Here is a 24,415-nt window from a genome sequence, read left to right as displayed (position 1 = left end):
GCAAGTCGTACCGCTACGAAAAAGTTGCGACAATTTACGAAAAAGTCGTAACGGCTACGAAAAAGTTGCGACGATTTACGTAAAAAATCGCAAAATACCGATCATTACGAAAAAAATGCATTCTGACGCTTTTCGGACGTTTAGTAAATGGATTAGTAAATGTGCCCCTTAGTTTTCTTTGTACTGCACCAGAGGAAGGACCCCAGAGGTCGAAACATGTAGTGCTATGCATCTCTAAACCAATAAACTACACAGAACGCATTTGGCTCTCCAGTGGATTTTTTTTATTTTTTATTTTTATTTTTCCAAAAGTAGGCAGGCCAGTCGAGGCCCTATTGTTGCTGTCCAACATATTGCATATAGTGAGCCGATTATTTCTCATAAAACATTTTGGAGGGCCAGATTAAAGAATAATGATGATGACATAAAGTGAAGTCTATGTAGCTCTAAAGCAACCTGGGGGCCATGACAAACCTTTAGAGGGCCTTATCTGGCCCCGGCAATTAGTTGGACAGCCCTGATATAGGTGTATTAAGGATGCACAGGCTCCACTGCCACAAAGCAATGGTTTTGGGGCATATGCTTGGTTTTAGCTGTACCCTGATACTGATTGTCTTGTCTATGGTTCATGAGTAGCAGGGGCTATGATTATGTTGGAATGTGTATCTGGGAAATGCCGGCGATGCTGTGTTGGGCCCTCTGGCAGCAAAGGGATTACAGATGTCAGTGCTGCAGCCAGAGTGGAACGCACAAAATGCGTCTGTTTCCTTGTTCTACCACTTGGAGGCACAGTTTGCTCAGGTTTACACCAAGCTCCCCAGACTGATTTTTCAAGCTTGTTTTCCAGCAGCGGATAAAATGATGAGAGCAGCTTTTGAGGCTGATAGGTACCTGTGATGATATTCACCTTGAGAGCCTCGGCTGGCATAAAGTGCATGAGCGAAGCCGAAGCCATTTGTTATGTCACGGAAGCCAATGGGATATTACTGTCTATTCAATTCCTAGGCACCTGTAGGTTTTATGCAGCATATAGATTCCTCGCCTAACTGCATAAATAGACTGCTGGAAAGAAAGAGGCGGCAATCAATAAAAGTAAATGGGATGAAATTATGCAGCCAGCGGAGACTCACCTGACGCTGCAAATCACAGAGGTTTGGTACCGCAGTTTAAAGGGGATGTTCGGCTCCTATTTTCTTCTAGCGAATTCAATCTGCAGACAGTTGTCTTTGACTTGCGGATTTGTCCTAAATTTATAGCAGAGTGGCTGTGCAGCTTCCCACAGACAGCAGTCCTTTCTATCTTATGATAAAGGGCCCCCATTCCTTCAGTGTGGCCTTTATACTCCAGTTTTCTGTAGACCAAGGGGCCTATTTATTGTACTGTGTAAAATGAAACTGTGTAAAAAGCTGTGTAAAATAAATGGAGAAGTTTGCTGTCCGAACACCAGATTTTATGCTGTTATTTTTACGAAAGTTCCGATGGAAGCAAAAAACATGTAAAAAATTACGCCAATTTTTCACTGTTTTTTACATGGCGAAGTGAATGTTGTCGCCATTTTTTACACAGCATAATAAATCTGCGCCACACATAACATGTCTAGTCGAGGGTTGCATTCCCAAGGGGCTTCTGTAAACTGCGGCCTGGGCAGCTTTCAGGGCAGTGCAGCTAACACAACCTCTGGCCCTCCGGCTGCTGAGCTACAACTCCTGTGTCCCAAGCAACTCCCAGCACTGTGTGCTTTCACTATTGGCTTTAATGTGGCCAAATTGCTATCCCCCTTGGCCATACAGCACCTTATCCTTGGCTACGCTGTACCCTTCCCATGGCCTAACTGCACCTGTCCCGTGTCTTTCTGTTCCTACCCCTTGGATGTTATTACTGGCTGGCTATATTTGTATCAATTCTTGTCCAAACAGCACCCACTCACCCAAGTGCTCTTTCTTTAACCTCCTACTTCGGCTGCTCTTTAACGGCTCCTTGGGATTTGGAAAATGCCTGTCCTATAGCCACACACGTTTTGTTATTTAATATTATTAGTTCTGAACCTATCACTTCTGAAGCTATCAGTATTTATCCTGCTGCAAGTAAATTGTCAATGCTGTGACTCATAGTTGGAGCACTTGATGCCGCCAATTAGAGTCCTTTGCGGAACCAATTTTTGAGACCCTGACCTAACCTGGACCTGTGACCCAGACTCACAACCCGCATTTTTACTCGCTTTGATCCACTACCCAACCCGACGCACAGCTGCCTTTTTCGCAACCAGATCCGCGACCTGCTAACTACATTCAAATAGGAAGTGCTGTTGCTGCAAACTGGTGACATCATCAGAAGTGGGTGGAAGTAGAAAAAAAAGTTTCAAAAAGGAGTAAAATATAGATAGTGTAATAAAATGGCTGGGTTAGTTGTAGATGGACGATATGTTTCTCCCAGGGTTTTGCATAGTTGGTACCCTGGAACATGGAATAATTAATCACAAACCCAGCCCTTTAATACAGACCTTAGCAGCAAGGTGATTGCTGCAGCTGAGAGCCTTTTAAAAAGACTCCAGTTGGGGGAGGGAGAGTCTCTTCCCCACTACACAGGTAGCAGGAGCTGCGCTGCATGGGAAAGGTACTTATGATTTCTGATTTTGTTTGCTTCTATTAAGTTGGAGTTGGAAAAGCCACCCAACTGTAGTTAGGCTGCCAATTGTATTTAGCCAGCGCTCTGGTGCAAGGGTTTATTTTCCTGTTTCTTATTTTGTGTTTGTTACTGAAGTTTTGTAACAAAATAAACTGCTGGCACTTGCCTTTAAGAGAGCAACCTCTGTGACTGCTATGTTTACCCTAAAAGACTGTGGGAAGCGGCCCTAAGACACTGAACCAGATCCCCCTGTAGGTTCAAGTGTCACAATAGTATATGTAATATAAGATTAGAAATGTGGATAAGACCAGCAACCCAAGCTGTGACCTGTATCTATACCCAAAACATCTACCCGCAACCCAAAGGGTACCTGCTTTTCTAGTGGGTAGACCTGGTCCCCGACCCACCGCAGGATTCTGCTGCCCATTGTTGGGTTTAGTGATCACATGTAAGTGATTTCATTGGTGGGATACACGGGTGGGACCAGAGCAAATGCATAATCCATGCAGCCTTTATACCCTGCCAGGCTTTTTGGGGATTCAGGTTGTAGAACAGAGCAGCTTTGCCTTGGGAATTCTAGCAGATGCTACTTTTAGTAGCAGAGAAGCATACTATGCAGAGGAATGGCAGCTCTCTGTAAGGTAGCGACATGGGCCTAATAACTAACTCTTTCTTCTTTTTCAATTATACATAGTGATCGTTAGCAGAAGCAGTCTGTGAGCTCCTTTTGCTGGAGCAATAAGCCACAGCCAATGCCTTTTAGTATTAAAGACATTAAGTGGTAGTGTGGGAAGCCAGCTCTAGCGCAATTACTGTATGCTCATGATAAAAAAAAGCATATTTCCAGTTCTGCCACACACTGCCGGTGCCTCTGGCCTTTTGTGTGCCATGGGTATACGATATTGTTAGTAAGAAAAGATGTGGAATGATGTAGCTGTCACAGAAATGTGTGGGACACAATAGATACATGTAGTTTACAGTGGGCCATTGTACCTTTCATGTGGTGGAACCAAAGGGAAAGAAAAGGGTGCCATGACTGTTTTTAAACAAGCACTTTGGTTGTCACCTCTGTGTTTTGGCAGTTGGGTAAATCTAATGTGGTCAGGGCAGCCATTCTAGGTGGGAACAAACACAATTATTGCAAATGGGCCCTCTACTTTGTTGTTTTACGTGTTATTGGTTCAATAGGTCCACCTGATAACTAATGTATTGCCTTCATCCATGCAGAGCTGGTGCTACTCACAATTCTAGGTCACTAAAGCCACCCATACGCCTTGGAGCTTCATCCTGGTGTTATGCGTTTCCCAATGTCATGGTTTAGTAAATTCACCAGTGCGCTTTGGCCACTTATATTAATGTTCCTCCCTTGCAGTATGTCCTGCACTTGTTCATTAGAGTCATCCATGCACTTTGGAGCTTATCAATGTACTGTGCGTCTTTCCCAAAGTGCTATACCTTGTTTAACTGCAATGACATCATGCCTACTACAGGTTCTGTAACCTCAGCCATGCACTGTGGGGCTCCACCTGGGTATTGGGCCTCTTACCAGTGCTGTGAAGCCACATATTTTGAAGTCCAACCCTAGTGACGTGTCTGGTATTGAATAAATACATCCATACACTTTTGAGCTCCAACGAGGCCTGGTACCTCTTTATAGAAATTAACACTATGCTGTGCAGCTCCCCTAGATTCCAGGCCTTGTTTGACTGTGTTGATGCCAGCCACACTCCGCTGTTATGCCTATTACTGGTTTAGCCATACACTTTGGAGTGCCACCTGGGTCTTGTACCTAGTACCCATGCATTGATGTCTGCCATGTCTTTTAAAACATGCCTGGCACTGGCTCAACATAGGGCTAATGGCTAATTCTAAATGACTTTTGTGTCTAAATGACTGAATTGTTCATCAGTTTTTCTTTTATTATAGTGTCTAAATTATTTTCTTTCTTCTTCTGCCTCTTTCCATGTTTCATATGGGGGTCACAGATCCCAAGCAGCAAAAAAAAAAAAAACCCAAAACACTATTGGTCTGTAAAGCTACAATTTTTTGTTACTGTTGCTTTTTGTTACTTACCTTCCTATTCAGGCCCCCTCCTATTCATATTCCAGTCTTGTATTCAATTCAAAGCCTGGTTGCTAGGGTAATTCAGATCCTAGCAGCCAGATAGCTTCTTAAATTCCAAACTGGAGAGCTGCTGAACAAAAAGCTAAAAGAAATTCAAAAACCACAAAAAAACAAACCAAAAAACGCAAATTGTTTCAGAAGAACACGCTCTACATCATATTTAAAGTTAATCTAAAAAGTCTATATCTGATTTACCTTGTAGAACTGTAATGAAGTGAGCCCTACCTTGTGCCGCTCTAGGCTGCTGTTATGCTGCTATCAGCAATGAATCAGCGAGCCTCTGTTTGTTGTTTGCTATCAGGACTTGTCCTTTGGCTGAAAGAAGAAAAACCCATCACCTTTACCTGTCCTGCTTAATATGTGTGTGTATAAATGACTGGCATTTTAACTGAAGGTTTGGGCTGAATTAGCCTTCCTTTTAAAACAAAAGCTCCATGCTATTTTCTCCTGCTGGTTCTCGTTGCTTGGCATGGGCACATTCTGGGCAGGCTGGCAGTTAGAGCCATACAGACTAGCCTTTATGATCTTCCCTCTAATGTCGGCCGCAGGCTAACTAATTTTGTGCTTTGGACAAATGTGACGCCGTGTTGTGTTGGCTCCAGTTGGCAGCGGCTTTTTAACAAATGAGAGAGCAATTACGGTGATTTGGAATAATTACAGTTCATGGAATTGGCGCGGGTGCCTGTTATGATACAGGGACATTTCTCACCCATTTCTCTGGCTCTGCAATAACTTATTCATTTATTTTTTTTTTTGGATAAAAGACTGATAAAAGGCCGACTGGCTGATTTGTGCAGCAAGAAAGTAGGTGGAAGCTAAATGTAGTGGCGAGGAGTGGCGAGCGTCTCTCCTAATGCATCTTCATTCTATGCTAGTCCTGTTTCATAGACACGTCTGTCACTCAGCCAGGCCTGCCTTTCTCAGATGCTGATAAAATATACAAAGCGCTTCTCTGTAAATGTATGGAACAAAAAAAGAAGGTCGGGGGAGCAAAGATCTCCTTTAGAAACCCAAAAGAAAGGGGAATATACTCTGCTTATAAGTAACAGTATGTTCCATTTAATTGCCGAAAATAGACAAGCTTAGCTTCATTATATTATTCGGGGGGGATGTAATAAAATGCACTAAGTTTGCCCAGGAGCAGTAACCCATAGCAACCAATAATCAGGTAGAATTTACTGGTCACCTGTTTAAAACCAAACATCTTATTGGTTTCTGTGGCTTACTGCTCCTGGGCAAACTGAGTGCCTTTTATTACATTTGGGGGTGGGAGTTTAATCCAGCAGACCCAAAGCAATACTGTTGGGTTTATTAATAAGCACTGCGCTGATGTGCCAAAAGGATCACATGCTGATGTCAATGGCGAGCAGTGGAATTGACACAATCAGGACTTTTCAGACCCAAAACTTTTTAGCGCAGTTGCATATGATTAACGGCAAAGTGCCATTGTATTTATTTGGATGCAGCAGCTGTAGTTGTGTCACGTGCAGCACAAAGATGCTGGAACTCTGGGAAATAAAACATGCTAATTGCGCTCAGAACTGCACTTTGTGCACTGCTGTTATGGTCATAAATTACCCCTAGTAATTGGAGGATTCGGTATTGGGCTGAAATCCAGATTGGTTGCCAGGAACAGCAAGGCTGTGGCCCCTACTTCTTGGTCAGTTTATAGCCTCTCCAACTGATGGATATTATTAGTCAGTATTGTGCCCATCTTGCTTTGGGTGTAAGGAAAAGAAAAGGCAACCCCCCATATACCCCTGTTGCAAGATCAGAAGCAGTAGGGAGCTAAATCTCACAGATCATGGTGTGGGTAGGCAAAGCCTTTGGGCAAGGGTATCTGCAGGGTTCGGTAGAACCCACTTACATGAGCATCTGGATAACACACAGGTTAGGGCACATGTAGGAGGCAGGAGGGGGTACACCTACATGCCACCCACAGCCTGCCCATCATGATTACTGCACTGCTGAACAGAGGCAGTAATGCACTCGTGGGTAATAAAGCACAAAGAACCACGGCCAATGCAGAATGCAAATGTGCAAAAACACAGCAGTTTGTGCCCATTTTTCGGACCTTGCACCCTTCCCTGCATTCAAGTTAATTAGTCCTTTTTTATCAACTCATGTAGATTTTATATACTCATGAGGATAAATAATGTGTGAAATGAAGACCTGTAGGAGTGCTTGCATTAAAGGGGTTGGTCACATTTGAATGAAACTTTTAAGGGGCGATTTATCAGCCAGTTTGATTCTTTTTCTTGATTCATGTTTTTTAGAGCTTCAACTCGCAAATAGTTTCAAAAACCTGAATTTTTTAATTTTTGTAACTGCACAAAACCTGAAGGCTTGAATGTAAAGTTTTGGCATCTTAAAGCATGTGACTTTATGTAGAAGTCAATAGGAAATGTTTTAGTTTTTTTTAACTTGAAGTTAAACTACCCCTTTAGGATTCAAGCAAACATATAATTTCTAGACACAAAATTCGAAGCCCCATGTTTTTCCTGCCCAGTAATAATAGCAGCTTGTGGATTGGTTCTTTCTAGGCTCCTCCTTGTTGGAGGCATTGGGACAAATGAAGACGGAGTGTCTAAGGCAACGCAATGTGGCATAACCGCCTGGAGAGTTCTGTCTGGCTCGCCACATTACAAACAGGTCACTAACAACGAAGATGATGTCGGCACTGTAAGTAATAGGAGAATGGCTTCCCTTCATTTTACTGTTAATTAAAAGTACTAAATTATGTATAGTATTATATTAAATGCCTCATTAAAATGTTTAACAGTTCAGCATATTTACAGTAAATTAAAAGCCCCTTGGTTGTATTGCGTATTTCTGGAGGCTGTGAGCTTGTATTTTGGAAAGTGTCGTCAGTGAATATAAATATGGTTTTTATTTTTCTCTATCACTCATCCAATCCTAGAAACACGTAAAACGTGCGCTAATACATTATTTACGAGTTGCCGTCATAGGTTTCCTTCATTCTATTTATGTTTTTTTATTCGAACGATCATGTTAATTTATAATCCTGATAAGATAAATGTATATGGGCCATAATGATATGAAGTTGTTGGCTTTCACATGCATCGCAATGTTGAATGTCAGCTGACAAACCAATTCATCATTTAACTGGAAGGAAAGATTGGCATGTATTTATTAATAACATTCAAGGAGATGAGTTATAGGGGAAGACTGCCAGCCCAGGGCTTGATTTCATTGAGAAAGAGCCATACAAATGTGCTTCAATTAATGTGACGCAATGGCGCTGGGATATTAAACTCTTAGCTTTGCAGCTGTGGCCATGATTTAGACATCACTACAGGGAGGAAGGTAAAATTACAGAATTTTTGCTCAAAGAAGAGCTGCAGTGGTACAGCTGTATGAGAAATTATACGTAAACTTTGTTTGGCAGAAGCCCCGGTTTGCTTCAGTTCAAAGTTTGAATGTACAGAAAGGAAGAAAGCAAATTAAACATGGCATAAATATTGGGTAAAGAGTTGGAATGGGGCACAAGGGACCAACTAGAAAAGTCTGACCTCAGAAGCTACCACCATATATGCGAGACCATAGGTTATTTAAAAAATAAAGTTTCAGTACGACCCTGTTGGAGAGGCTTACAAAAGAATTCTCTCTGGTGGTTGTTGGAGCCTTTGCCTCCAGGATTTATAAATCATGGGTTGTAGATAGACTAAGGGTGGTTGATCTCAGAGGCATTGGGTAGTGATGAGTGTATGGGGTCCAGTATCCCCAGTGGGACACTCCAACCATGGCTGGGTGCAAATTAATAACAAGGGCAGTGGTTCCCAAACCATGTGGCTGGCTCCTTCTGGACGGGAGAATTCCACCCTCCATTGAGCAACATGATAGCTAATTATGGTAAAGTATGAGGGTAAATGCTTATTTACTATGTTGGTTAAAGTCACAGTTAAGACAATGGTTTCATATATCAATAGCCTTGCTATCAGCAAAAGTGGGGTCCCAACCTAATATTTAACTAAAATGGGGGCAAGAACTCAAGACCTCTGAACTAGGGTATAGTGATAAGAGAATGGAACCTAGGGTTCAGAATTCAAGTTAAAACATTGAATTTGTCACAATAAGCATTCTTTTTTATGGCCTGGGCAGGACTTGTATTTAAAGCTGTTACTGAGTCCCCTAAACAAATAATAATGTTCCGTGAGAACCACAGCAAAAATAGCTCCTCTCAAAAGTGCCTCTTGTTAAACATGTAGGAATAAAAGGGATTAAATATCTTATTTCAATCATTTTTTATCTTTTTGCTCCATTTTATTGAAGGGTTGAGTATCAGGAAAATACAGAAGTAAAGGCCCCTCACTCACCTCTCTCAATTATTTGCTGATTTATACATTTATCATCCTTTAAAATGTCAGGTACCACCCCCAAGGATCCAACCTGCTGTGTACACAGAACAATCCTGCTGGATCTTGATGCATTTATATAAATTCGGAGGCACCATATTTTTTTGTGGTGTTAAATCCTTGACTAGCCGGTCAGTTTAGTTGGTAGATATATGATGTATAAGGATAGTTAGGTTAAGTTAATAGACTTGTTCTTAGGATAACAAGGCTGTTGTCTTCATTGTGAAAGGGAGTTAGTGATTAAGAGATGTAGGCTTGGTAGCATAGGTACATAGGCCCTATTTATATATGGGGAACTGCGCTCCCCATTTCTAAATATACATAGAAGTCACATTCTCTTATCATGAAACTATATATGAGCAGTAGATAAGCTTTACAGTTAGGGTATTTTTTCCATTATGATAAGTGATAAATCTGGTAGGCCTTAGAGGACACCTTTTGCAGTCTGGGAAATGAGAAGTGTTCATTACCGAGCCATAATCATAAGCAAATCGCATGCCTGTCTCCCACTCAGTAGGACACCGTTTCCAAATACATCTCTCATTTCAATTAAAAGTAATGAAAAATAAATTTAACAGACATTAAATTAGAATTTATTTACTGTAAAGAGTTGGAAAACCTTCCGGTTGGCATCATTCATGGTAATTATTAGTGAATTCTAAACTGCCCTGAGGGGCTTACTTTGTGTCTCAGGAAGTATGATTTAAATGGTTTATTCATCAGGCCCAAGTTATATCCTGAGCAGGGAAATGCACAGAAATGAAATTGCTTTTAATTTTGGGTATCTTTGTAACTCATGCTCTTGTTCAACAGGCACAGAAGAGAAAAGGATTTTGGAGGATTATGAATTTCAGATTATCTCCCCGACACGGAACGGAACAGGTAATGTGAGATTAAATGAATTAAATTTGCCCTATATGGTGGTGCTGGCCAGTGGCCTTTACAATGGGATATGAATGGGATCTAGCAATGCCTCATCAACCCTTCTGCAACTCAGCCTGCACTACTGGTCTATGTGGGTCTCTAACCGGCTGTCACACTTCACAGATGTGCAAGAAAGGTTGGCAATGTCCATTGTATTGGCATGTTTTGATCCCCCATTAACAGTTCGGGCAACCCAAAAATACAGTTGTGTTTGTCAGTTTTGGGCAGACAGAACACTGCTGGGTTGAATTAGGGCTTTCGCATAAGAGGCATGGAGATGGGCAACCCTGCTTCAGATTGTAGATACCTCTGGGTTGTGCCTGACCCTGATCCAGTCAAATATCAGTTCAGCATGACTTGTTTTTCAGGTCCCAGTGTTCGTAATGTACTGAAATATAGCTGCTTTAAATAAAGGAAGTATGGATGAACTCCAGTATGGTTGCCACCTGGCTGGTATTTCACAGGCCTAGCCGTTTAAACACTAGCCAAAGCTGGGGCTGGTATTACAAATATGCCAGCAATGTACTTGCCAGTAAATTTGTAATCCCTAGTTGTTCTGTCCCCGGCCCGCCTCTTAACCATTCCAAAGCTCTTTCTCTGCTTCGCTAAACCTTGCCTACTCCCCTAATCTGAAGTGTGGGAGTCCCTTCATGGCCCAGCTGGCCCACAAAATGTCACAACTCCACCCTTGAAACACCAAAACACTGCTCCTTCACTGTCATCACCTGGAAGGGCCTGAAGAAAAGGGTGCCAACCCGAACTGTGGAGTGCCATTTTGAAAATTAAGGGCCGCCCCCTGGGATCATAGGATTCACAGTGCACACAAACAAGCCAAGGCACACATACATGCTAGACCCCATCAGCAAATGAATGGGCAGAGTTCTGCCTTTTACTCCCACACTACTTCCTGTTACAGTTAGAGCTGCATTATTTCCTGTCAGCTGATCTCTGAGGGAACACACAGCCCATCACTAAATGGCGGCTCAAGGGAAAGGATGTAAAAGGGCAATATTTACTGATATATATATATTCCAGTTTTGCGAGATTCTTTAATAAGTCACTTAACATAATATAAACTGTCTGTTGCTCAAGTATTTATTTTGGGGGTATAGTTTTCCTTTAAAGAAGATGTTACTCTGGCCTTGGGGTAGAAGTTAAGCAATTATGATTATTACTTATTGCTTTACTCCTTTAGCCTTTAGTCTAGCAGTTCTGGGACCCTACCCTCTGTGCTCTGGATAGTGTTGAATCAATATATTTTAAAACCTGCTTTGCATAAAAAGTTGCCAACCCTAAAATGCAACTTTAAATAGAACGATCAGACCGTGAGAATGGAGATAAAGTGTTTAGTCTTATTGGATTTGAGTAAATCAAGCATATTAATGTCCCCAAGCACAAATATAGGGACAATTATAATGCAGGCCCGCTGCATGCAGACATAATGCTATTATCCAGGCTGTAGGGGAGGATATGAAGCACGATTGTCTCTATTGAGAAAGGAGCTGTGTTACCAGGCAGAACTGGATTTTTAACTGCAGAACAACGTGGGCTGTGTAGTACAATGCTGAGTATTCAGGTTTAGCTTCATTGTTGCTTGCACATGACAGTCTGCCCCCGAATAATGTGCATTTTACCTTTATAGCTGCCTCTTATATGCTCACACTAACCCATGGATATTAGATTTTTACCCTGCCAGCTGCATACTTCATAGTCTTATATATTTATATATACACACAACAAATAATGCTTTTGCCACAGCTGTTACCTGCCTGGGGCGTTAAATAATGTTCATAAGGCTATAAGAGGTATCAATAGTACATTTAAGCACATATACAGGTATGGGACCTGTTATCCAAAATGCTCTGTATCTTGTTTTTTTTCTGCATAAGTGATATTTCTATAATTTAGATCTCCATACCGATTCATTAAAGTCCGAATTAAGAGTATGATTTGCGACAATTCACATTAAATACGAAAATTTCTGATGTGCGTTAATTTTGCGAAAAGTCGTGTCGTACGAAAATATTGTGGTACGATTTGAAAGTTACGAAATATTCATATCCGAACGATCGTAAACGGCGGGAAAATCTTTCTGACTTTGAACCTTCAGTGCGTGATTTTGGAAACCTCCCATAGGACTCAATGGCATTTTTCTCCTAACCTTTACTCCTGAGCTCAGTTTAACCATTACAGTGCTCCACCCAAGCAGGACTTTGTATCAGTAAGTTCTGCCTGTGTAAGCCTGCATTGTTTATTGCACAAACTTTAGAATGCACATGGGCTGTATGCAGATGTAAAAGTAAATGAAGATGGGGAGAGGGAACATGGCCGCCGGGTGAAAGCTGCTATTTGTTTAAAAAATTGTAATGGCGCTGGTAAACTTGGAGCTTTCTGGATAACAGGTTTCCAGATAATGGATCCCATACCTGTATATAAATATATATATTTTTTTTCTATATATTGCTCATAGGGTTAAAGGTAGCCATAAAACAGAGCCTTGCCATCTGCTACTGGAGCTGGGAAGAAGAACGAAATCTAAAACCTGTGTGCTGTTATAATTATTGCATCTTTTAATCTAAATGTAATCCTTTTCCACATACTCTCTGCTCAAATGAATAAAGGAGCTCAGAAGCAATTTCCATAAAAGACAATGTGTAATGGTTTTAACAATTTCTACTGAGCCAGAAATTAAGATTTTGACATGAAGGCCACGTGGGACTTCCCCCCCACAGGCCCCAGTGCACGGCTTACATTTAAATTGAGGTAATACGTGGCCCTATTATTATACATTGTGTTTGTCTTCATTTGCATTTTTCTTAACTACATAATGACAAAAAGAGGGCACAGCTTTTTATAGACCGTTCTCTTTCTGCCAGTTCCCACCTGGGTGCACTCGCATGTCAAGGTGTTTTCATATTCCCTGTGTTAGCAGTTGTAACCTTGACTCTAGGCAATAGCAATACCTTAAAGGAGAAGTAAAGGTAAAAACTAAGTAAGCTTTATCTAAAAGAGTCCTCTATCAAAAGAAACACAGGATTTATTTTCTTCTTTTATGTAAACATGTTTTCAGTATCAGAATCCCTTTTGTTTAGGGCTCCTTCAAGTTTGGAGCGCCAGTCTGTGCAGCTCTCTCCCTCTTCCCCTCCAATAAGAATTCACTCCCCCTCCCATAGGAATGTGTGATCTGAGCTACTAACCGCTAGACCTGCAGCAGGAAGCTAAGGAGCCCAAGCTAAAATGACAGCTGCTATCTTAAACAAACGGAGGGAGTTTATAGGGCTGTTTGGCTCCGATTGGCTTATTCCAATATAATTTGCAATGCACTGCTGTCTGTAGTAGGGAAAAATGTTTGGTCGGGGAGCCAAACGAATTAACCTCTTATTGTAAATCTCCAACACTCAAATATAGAACATCATTGTAAAGAATTATTAAGCAATCACTACTGTTTTGTGCCTGTTTATTCCAACAACAGTTCCCCTAGCTATCTAGTAGTAGGGAGTAGTTATCTTTGTCTCCCCATTGCAGAACCCAGTGCAATGATATGACAGCAGAATGGGGGGTGTACTCTTTGCAGGAGCCTTCTGCTTTGAGGGGCTTTCCAAACATGGAACTATTCCTCATCCCACTTTTAAGTGTCTTTGCTACAGGATGTGTCAGAGAAAAAGTAGGCTCTTTTCCTTAAAAAATAAGAAGCTCATTTAAAAACATTAATGTAAGTTGCAAAAGTGCTCAGGGGAGCATTTTCTGCATATTTAATTTTCTCTAAGCCTTTAAGCACAATACCCTGCAGTTGAAGCAATCTTATACTCTTTACTCTTTGACTGGGTGAAACTACAGGTATGGGACTTGTTATCCAGACTGCGCGGGACCAGGGGTATCTCCATATCTTAAGCTCACTAAAATAAACATTTAAACATTAAACCCATTTGGATAGTTTTGCCTCCGATAAGGATTAATTATATCTTAGTTGGGATCAAGTACAGGTACTGTTTTATTATTACAGAGAAAAGGGAATAATTTAACCATTAAATAAACCCAATATGATTGTTCTGTCCCCAATAAGGGGTAATTATATCTTAGTTGGGATCAAGTACAAGTACTGTTTTATTATTACAGAGAAAAGGGAATCATTTAACCATTAAATAAACCCAATAGGACTGTTCTGCCCCCAATAAGGGGTAATTATATCTTAGTTGGGATCAAGTACAGGTACTGTTTTATTATTACAGAGAAAAGGGAATCATTTAACCATGAAATAAACCCAATAGGACTGTTCTGCCCCCAATAAGGGGTAATTATATCTTAGTTGGGATCAAGTACAGGTACTGTTTTATTATTACAGAGAAAAGGGAATCATTTAACCATTAAATAAACCCAATAGGGCTGTTCTGCCCCCAATAAGGGGTAATTATATCTTAGTTGGGATCAAGTACAGGTACTGTTTTATTATTACAGGGAAAAGGGAATCATTTAACCATTAAATAAACCCAATAGGGCTGTTCTGCCCCCAATAAGGGGTAATTATATCTTAGTTGGGATCAAGTACAGGTACCGTTTTATTATTACAGAGAAAAAGCAAATACATTTAACATTTTTTACAACAAATCCCATACCTGTACAATAATTTCATCAACTCCTACAGAACGTTTGCGTTGGAAATGTACAAACTAGTTGGACTACTGTTCCCAGCATTTCTGATAAGCCAAAAGCACTTTTGGATTTTTCTCATAAGAACTGACCCAGTTATTCATTCTACTTTTCCCCAAACAGTTTTGTATTATTTTTAGTTAGTGCTTGACCCTGTATATAAAGTAAAGGTCCTTTGTTGGCAGGTAGTATTGTATTGCATGTTTATATGATCTGAATACACTTTATCATGAAAGGTGAAGGCATCAGCTCACATTTTTTAAATAAAGGATATATTTAAAATGCACCTGTGTTATAAATAATTCAAATTACTTTACATATAGTGCTGATATGGCTTGTTAGGGTCATATACTCATGTCTGTAACAGAAGTCAGGCTTTAGTAACCATCTTTGGTCACTGTTGCTATCCAAGCTGATCAAGGGACACCGGTTCCATTGTACAGCACTATCAGTTATGTTGGTGCTTTACAAATATGTCTTGCTTCTACAGGTATGGGATCTGTTATCTGGAAAGCTGTGATCCAGAAAGCTCTGAATTATGAGAAGGCCATCCCCCATAGACTCCATTATAATAAAATAATTCAAATTTTTATAAGTGATTTTCTTTTTTTGTTATAATAAAACAGACACTTGTATACAATTCCAACTAAGGTGTAATTAAACTTTTTTTGGGGGAGAGGCAAAACAGTCATATTGAGTTAATTAATTGTTAAAATCATTTTTAGTAAACGTAAAGAGATCCAAATTATGTAAAGAGCGCTTATCCAGAAAAAAACCCAGGTCCTGAGCATTCTGAATAACAGGTCCCATAACTATATAGGCCACAGAGAATCAAGTGACTGCATCAACACATTATGTTATGATTGGTTGCAAAGTACTGGCCTTTGGCTGTCATTTTCTGGTTGGAGACTCTCATTCCAACACCAGTACTAATAACTATGGGGTCCCATGCTACACAAATTGCTTATTGGTCATTAGAGCTTCATGCCCGTGATCTGGTTGCACATTACAGTGATATTTTATCTCGCTCATATATGATTTGTTTGTTCTAGGACGGCATATTTAAGATGAGCCTTTCTCCGGATGGCAAACTTTTGTCTGCCATTCATTTCTCGGGCAGACTCACCATCTGGAACATACCATCGCTGAAACTGCAAGGAGGCTGGGAACAGAATGAACAGGTACGTTCTATTCTTCCAGCCATATCATATAATCAATAGCATACTTTCTAATACCGACATGTTGATTCATTTTTTTACCTCCATAATCAGGCAGATTGGAAGAGCCTTTTGAACATTCTAAGAATGTGCATTAACATTGATGGACTGGTCTTTAATTCTTTGTTTATACTGCTTGTATGTGAACTACCTCAGCTAGCTTTTCATTTCATGACAGCCGGTGGGCCAGGAATTTACTATTTGTGTTTTGAAGGTATCTGACAAATTTTGACAATTTTATTTAATTTATAGCCATTGGAGTTCTATTGATGGGTCTGGGTGCCACATGGCATACAACCAGTGAGCCTACTAATGTGACCATGCAAAATTAAATTTACGAAAACATGCCTAGGTAAATTCGGCATTTATTTTCATAGCTTTTTACACTGTTTATTCTGCGAATTTCCTTTTTAAACAGCAAAAAAAATAGGCCCCCTAATGTACCCAAATGCTTTCTTAGCCTTCCCGAAATGTGCAACGTCAATGGCAGGTTAGTTCCACTGCTTGTGGGATTGCACGCATCATCAAACCTTCTGGATAGGTGTTAGAGACTGGGTCCCTAGTGCACTTGTGAACTGTGTGCCACTGTCCTCCAAGTGGGTGATATTTAAAGGGGAACTGTCTCCCATAAAAAGCTGTATAATAAAAATCCTTTTCAAATTAAACATGAAACCCACATACCTATTCCTTAGGCATAGAGCCAGGGCAGATAGTTCCTTTCACTTTCCATTCGGCACTTCCTAGATGTCACGGCACTCGTCACTTTCCCCCTCCCCCCACACCATTATAATTGTGTAGCCAGTGCATGAGTATGGGAATCAGGTTCCCCATTCTGGCACACAAGATTTAGAGGTGATACAAAGCCTTCCTTTTTAACAGTGTACACATAAAGGTGCCTGCCTACTTGCTGTGATTGTGTGATTCCAAGACTAAAGGAAACAAGTTTTAAATCATTTAATATATATAGTGTAAGGCAAGTTCATTTTGTTGGCAACTTGTAAACTCAATGTTTATCAAAATTTGCAAAAGGCAGTAAGAAACTCTTGAAAAATATATCTGTAGTTCCCCAGAAAACCATATTACAGTGGTGGATACACAATAGCCCACCTTTTCTAATGGAATGGATGGAGGCATCTTTACAAAAGGAAACCTTTTTCTTTACTTGGTAAAGCGATATTGATACCTTGCTAATAGATCTTAAAACCCAGATCTACAATTGGTGTCAAATAATTCATGGTATGAAAGTGGAATGGTGTTGCAAGATCCACCCATCCATGAGGCTATGGATTAAGAAGGTGTGTGTGCTGAGGGGCCCAGAGCTGAGTCCTTTTTGTTTCACATTTCTTTTTTTGCTTCTGTGATTTCTTCCCTTTTTTTCCTCTATATCCTTATCTATCCTTGCATCACTCTCTTACCTCTTTATCTGCTCAAGTGTACACTTATATACTATATTGTATATGAGCTTGCATACTTTCTCATGACTCTTAAAAACAAAAGGGCTCATTTACATCCGCTAGTGCATAAGGCAACTTGTGCTTCTCCCAACAGTCAGTTATGCCTAAAACCACTTCCATTAACTGTACTTGCATCAAAATGCACTCTCTACACTTCCCTATAGTTGAGCTTGGTGCTGCTTAGTCCTTTCTGCCTTCCATTCTAAATCAAGACCTGCTGTATCTGTTGACTGAATTGGGCACAGACATTAGTTGCACAGCACAGAGCCTACTAATGTGGTCCTGCCAAAGTAAGCCTGCTAATTTAAACCTACCTAGCGTATGCTATTGAAACAAACTAGACTAGAGTTACAGACTAGAGTTTTCAGACATTGGGATTGGGGTAGTTAGGGTGAGAGTTACGGGAAATGGCCATTTGTTCTGCTTTATACTCCTGAAAGCCTATTTTGAAGCTCAGTAAGGGTGAGATTTGGGATGAATATCCATTGTCAATCCTATATATTCTTGAAACTATAACTGGATAACTGATACATCAACATTTTCCTCACATTTCAGGAGAGCCCTTACTAAAGGTTGGACTATCAAGGGGGCTTTGGCTAACATTTGGACTTTCCAAATGTAACCCTTCATGTAAAACTGTACTAAAGTCACCCACAGTGAGCCTACTAATGTGATCCTGTTATATGGAACCTACTTAGTTAGTTTGACTTCCAGGGCCTCATATTACTCTCACTGTTCTTGTAAGGATTTACCCATTGCAAATTCACAACTTTAAGCTCTATCAAAATTGAGCTTTAGCTCATTTTCATCATAAATTGATCAAAAACCTTGGAGGGGACAGTTAAGGTTAAAACTCAGTTTTGACTGGTGAACTATCGACTTGTCTTGTTCAGTGCAAGGTTTGGGCTCAGTAGATAGCTCTCACTCCTTGGAGGGGACAACTAAAGATAAAATTCAGTCTTGACAGGTCAATCCTCTTCTTGTGTTGTCTAGTGCAAGGGTTAGTTTCAGTGCATAGCTCTCATTCCTTGGAGGGGACAACTGAAGATATAACTCAGTCTTGACTAGTGAATTCTCTTTATGTGTTGTCTATTGTAAGGGTTGGGTTCAGAGGATAGCTCTCATTCCTTGGAGAGAGCCTTGACTGGTGAATTCTCTTCTTGTGTTGTCTAGTGCAAGGGTTGGGTTCAGTGGATAGCTCTCATTCCTTGGAGGGAAAGACTAAAGATAAAACTTTGTCTTGACTGGTTAATTCTCTTCTTGTGTTGTCTAGTGCAAGGGTTGGGATCAAAGGATAGCTCTCATTCATTCCTGGAGAGAGCCATGACTGGTGAATCCTTTTCTTGTGTTGTCTAGTGCAAGGGTTGGGTTCAGTGGATAGCTCTCGTTCCTTGGAGGGGATGACAAACTTTGTCTTGACTGGTGAATTCTCTTCTTGTGTTGTCTAGTGCCAGGATTAGGTCAGTGGATAGCTCTCCTTCCATTGGAGAGTACAACTGAAGATAAAACTCAATCTTGACTGGTGAATCCACTTCTTGTGCAGTCTAGTTCACGTGGATCACTCTCATTCTTTGGAGGGGACGGCTACAAATAAAACTTGGTCTTTACTCGAGTGGTTCAGTGGATAGCTCTCATTGCTAAAACCAATTACCAATAAACATAGGACTTGGTTGTTTACATCCATAGTGGTTGCCATATTGCATTTCAGAGCTGAAACAATGTAGCTTTAAAAAAACACAGATGATTTTCTTGTGTTTCCTTGGCAGGGCAAGTTTTAGGGTAGGATGCATTTGCCTTTGGGGCAGTAGCATTCATGGTGGAAGAACTGTTTCACATTTCCAGTATACACATAGAGGACATTGGACTTGAAGCTCAAATAGACACCCAGCCTGCATTTCCAGGGCCCTCTTCTAAGCAAAATGTGTCCCTTTGACAGCATAAAGGTCTTCCCAGACAGATAACTTTTTCTATGTAGCTGGTATCGCTGCTGAAACCTTGCTCCTTCCTAAGCCTTTCCCAAATGCCTGTAATTATATTGAGAAGAATTATACTTGTACATTTAATAATTCAAATTCTGTCCTGCAGCATATCCTAAAAGTAGGCTTTTAACATTTAGAACCGAGTGCTTGATAAGTATCATTATACATGGTATTTTCTAATCAAATTGGCACTGAAAGACCTTTTACTTTCATGGCTTCAAAAAATAAAATCTGTCCATAAAGAAAATGTACTGTATAAATTATTAAGTTATTGCTTGTTTCCAAGGCAACCCGGGGTTTATGGTTTCACGATGTACAAACTGATATTTGTACAGGGTGGAAAATATTTAGTAATGAAATGTATGGAAAGGGGAAGCAAACGGCAAATAGCGGAAACAGTATGGTTAACCTGCCTGGCATCTGCCTATTCATTATTTATACAGCTACAAAGCACCCTCAAGCATGGAGGAACGGGGAGACAAGTGGGTGCTGCTGACCAATAAATTTTTAGATTTTTATAGACAGAAAGAAATGAAGAGTTCTGCATGATAAGTCTTGTAATCTAGGGTTTGCCACAGAGAAAGCGAGGCCAAGGAAATCCTAGGGTGAAAAGGAATTAAACGCTGAAAAATATGGCTTCATTATTTTACTCTAGTGGGAACGCGCTTACTCACATGAAGGCTAAAAATATATTTTCACTTTAGAATTTGGGTTTAGTATAGGTGTGGGATCCCTTAGCCGGAAGCCCTTTATCCAGAATTACAGGAAGACCATCTCCCATAGACTTCATTGTAATCAACTCTATTTTTTTAAATTATTTCCTTTTTGTCTGCACTGGTATGGGATCCCTTATCCGGAAACCCGTTATCCAGAAAGTTCAGAATTATGGAAAGGCCATCTCCCATAGACTCCATTATAAACAAAGATATAATTACCGTATTTTCCGGCGTACAAGACGACTGGGCGTATAAGACGACCCCCAACTTTTTTAGTTAAAATATCGTCAAGCTCCCACTCGCAGTGTCCTAAAGCTCGTCCTCCCCCAACATCATCCAGCTCCCCCTAGTGTCCTCCCCAACATCATCCAGCTCCCCCTAGTGTCCTCCCCAACATCATCCAGCTCCCCCTAGCGTCCTCCCCAACATCATCCAGCTCCCCCTAGCATCCTCCCCAACATCATCCAGCTCCCCCCAACATCCTCCCCGACATACTTCAGCTCCCCCCAGCGTCCTCCACCACCCCTCCTGCTCGCCTGCTGCGTCCGGCTGTGTCCCCTGTCTTGCTGCTGCAGCTGCTCTTTTATTAGGTTGCGCCCCATGCGTGCTGACGTCACGCGTACACACGGAGTACAACCAATAAAATTAACCGCTGATCACCAATAAGCCTGTAACGCTTTAAAGGGGGCCCGTACTTAAAAATTGTATCACGGTCGGGCCCCCTTTGATCGTCTGGGCCCTGCAAGCAAGTACCGGCGTATAAGACGACCCCCGACTTTAGCATGGATTTTACGGGGTCGTCTTATACGCCGGAAAATATGGTAATTGGAGACAAAAACATTCCTTTTGGGTTTATTCAATATTTAAATGATTTTTAGACTTAAGTTATGGAGATCCAAATAACGGAAAGATCCCTTATCTGGTAAACCCCAGGTCCCGAGCATTCTGGATAATAGGTCCCATACCTGTAATAATAAAGCAGTACAGTACCTTGTACTTGATCCCAACCAAGATATAATTAGTCCTTATCTGAATCAAAACAATCCCATTGGGTTTATTGAATCGTTTACTTTTTTAGTAGACTGAAGTTATGGAGTTCCAAATTACAGAAAGATCCCTTATTCTGAAAACCCCAAGTCCCGAGCATTCTGGATAACAGGTCACGTGCCTGTTTATACTGGTGCCTCCAGATCAATATGGAAAGCTGTATACTTTAATAAACATGGGTTCATTCAGTTGGACTAGGTGCATATACACTGAACTTATAAAAATAAATGTTTTTGTGTTTATTTTTCCCACACACATACCTGACCACATATTAAAGGGAAACTGTGATAGTCTGTCTGTTTGGGGCTATTAGAGCCTGCATGCAAGAGTCATAAACAACATAAAATATATCTTTGTAATACACAAGAGCCATGAATATCCTGCAAATTATATCCTTATAAACCGTACTTAGTGATGTCATCAGTTATAATTGGGGCTTAGTGATGTCATTTCTTTTACGTGACTCACTGGAACGTGTGTATCATAACAAATAATGTACCCCCTGTTGTAAAATATGAGAATATGAGAAGACACCTGGGAGTTCAATAACCTGTATAAAGCACTCGGCCATCACTATATAAACAGGGCAGAGTGACATCATCAGTAATAGTATGTGCGTAGCAATGTCACATGTCACAGGAATCATTCAACTTTGAGTTAACTCTTAGTATTTTAGAGAAAGTCCTATTCCTAGAAACTTTGCAATTGGTCTTCATTATTCATTTTTTATAGTTTAAGAATTATTTGCCTTCCTCTTTTGCTGATTTCTAGTGTTCAAATGGGGGTCACTGACCCCAGTATCCAAAAACGATTGCTCTGTGAGGCTACAGTTTTATTGTTATTGCTACTTTTCATTACTTCTCTTATGATTCTGTCCCTTTTCTATTCATATTGCTGGCTGGTTGCTAAATTAAATAAGATCCTAGCAACCAGATCATTGTGGAAAAACCCAAACTTGAAAGCTGCTGAACAAAAAGCAGTAACTGAAAAAAAAAAACTGTAAAACCACTGAAAATAAATTATTAAGACCAATTGCAAATTGTCTCAGAATATCAATATCTACATCATACTAGTTTATTTAAAGTTTATTTATACCCCTATAAAATATGTTCATTTTAAAAAGTAACCTACCCCCATGTCCCCATGTTTTAAGTGATATCCCCCGCCATGTGCCATTTCTGGTTATAGGAATTGCCTTGTGAGGCAAAGTCCCCTAATCCTAAAGGCTTTATTCCCACTACCCACCATCTATGCAATACACAAACCAAAAGTGAAGTTTATATTTGCAGGACACAGTTACAGGAAAACTTTTTTTTTTAATATTCGAATATAAATGTTTTCCGTTGCTCTCTTCATTTAGCAGCAGGGGGTTTGGTAAGAAGGCCACGGAGCGCTAAACACAGCAATAACATATTACAAAGGCTGCTGTGTAATTAGGAGCCAACATTAAAAATGAGAATAGTAAATACAAGTACAGGGATAATGAGTTTCTGGATAATGGATCCTATAACCTGTAATACTTTGCTGAAGGAATGGAGACACAGACACACACTGAGAGGAAGTGCACAAGAAGAAGCGGCTCAGTCATTTGCCATTCAGATCTCCACAGGGTCGGACTGGGCCGGGGGGCCCCTAATGCGTTTCACTTATGAGCTATCAGGGGAGGACGTCGGGCAGTGGCTGGGGCCCCTGTTAGGGGGGTTAGGGAGCGCGGCGAAGGCCCCTGTGGGGGACACGGCTGGTGGGGGCACCTTGGGGGGTGCACGGCCCCTGGGCGGCAGCCCTGGTGTGCCTTTACCACCCAGTCCAACCCTGGATCTCCATTCTGACAGGTTTTCTTTTACTCATGCCACACAAATGTTACACGGACTCCAAGCAGGTATGGGGCCCACTGATTTTTTTTTTTTACTCACTCTGAGCATTTACTGTCAAGGCCCAATATGTATTTTATCACCAAACAGTACAATACCAATACACAGTAGGAGGATTTAAAGGAGAAGGAAAGGTAAAAACTAAGTAAGCAATCAAAAGAAACACAGGATTTCTTGTCTTATTTTGTGTAAACATGCTCTTCGGTATCAGAACTCCTTTCTCAGAAAAATCCTTCATTCCCAGCTGGAGTCTGTGCAGCTCTCTCCTCTCTCCCTCCCTTTTTTGCTCCCCCTTCCATAAGAATGCATAAGAATAAACTCCATTTCCCATCAGAATGTGTGATCTGAGCCACCAGCAGCTAGAGCTGCAGCTCGGAGGCTACTGAGACCAAGCTAAAATGGCAGCTGCTTCTTTAAGCAATCTGAGGAAACTTCTAGGGCTGTTTACTCAGGTATAGTAAAGCTTTCTGCAGAATAAATATAGTGTTCTAGGAGGCACTAATGTGGCAAATGTATTGGCAGTAAAATGCCAAAATGCCTTTCCTTCTCCTTTAATAAGGTTTTAATGTAGTTATTATTATTTGAAACATTACAAAAAGTGATGTATTTGTAAATGAAGACACACCTGAAACCAAACCAAACGTGATGGATTAACACAAGGGGCTTGTAATTTCATTGGATGCTGTTGCTGAATACTTTCAGGATTCTCTGTTACGTTCTGTGTCAGTAACTGCACCCTGTAATGCAGTGATCTCCAACCAGTGACTCCTTTGACATTGCTCCCAGTGGCCCCCAAAGTAGGTGCCATTTCTAAATCTTTTGCTTGGAGGCAAGTTTTGGAGACACAGTTTCCCTCCAAGCAAATCCTCCTGCAGGCCAGCAGTCCACATGGGGCTACCAAACAGCCAATCACAGCCCTTATTTGGCATGCATAAAACATTTTTTATGCTAGTGTGGCTCCCCAACACTTTTTACATCTGAGTATTACTCACAAGTGAAAAAGGTTTGGAATCCCTGCTGTAATGGATGCTAAATAGCTAAATGTTCCAGTCCCTGTAGAGGAGCTTCTCATTTGCATAAGTAACATTGGGTAGATCTGTGTGTATTTTTGCTCTCCCTAAGTGTAATGGTATTAGTGTAACCACATGACAGAAACATTTCACTGAGATAAAAATCCTATCTTACGAGCTCTAATAAAGGCAAACTGCAAATCTCTGGTGGATTCTGACTTTGCGAATTAGCTGTCATACCCAAAGCCTTTAAATCTAGATTGTCACTGGAATATAGTGAATTCTTATTTTAGTTTTGTATATTAAAATATGTAGGAAAATGCATTTATATTTTAAACAGTTTATGTACAGTAGAAAAACTGAATTTATGTCCCTGGATTTTACCGTTTTCTGGATTTTACACCATTTTTATGGAGTCCTCCGGC

General features: G+C 40.7%; 1 protein-coding gene across 1 annotated transcript in view; it reads left to right on the top strand.

Moving 5' to 3' along the window:
* nbas (NBAS subunit of NRZ tethering complex) overlaps window positions 1-24,415 on the top strand; it is a 425,480-nt gene that overhangs the window by 28,240 nt on the left and 372,825 nt on the right. Inside the window, exons 10-12 of the mRNA XM_002941372.4 lie at window positions 7,293-7,431; window positions 9,939-10,007; window positions 15,749-15,877. Of these exons, the coding sequence (XP_002941418.3) occupies window positions 7,293-7,431; window positions 9,939-10,007; window positions 15,749-15,877 (337 nt within the window). The remainder of the gene's footprint in view (window positions 1-7,292; window positions 7,432-9,938; window positions 10,008-15,748; window positions 15,878-24,415) is intronic.

The sequence above is a fragment of the Xenopus tropicalis genome, chromosome 5, assembly GCF_000004195.4.
Source record: "Xenopus tropicalis strain Nigerian chromosome 5, UCB_Xtro_10.0, whole genome shotgun sequence".
NCBI classification, from domain to species: Eukaryota; Metazoa; Chordata; class Amphibia; order Anura; family Pipidae; genus Xenopus; species Xenopus tropicalis.
Note: the sequence above shows the minus strand (reverse complement) of the source record. Positions and strands in the feature narration are given on the sequence as shown.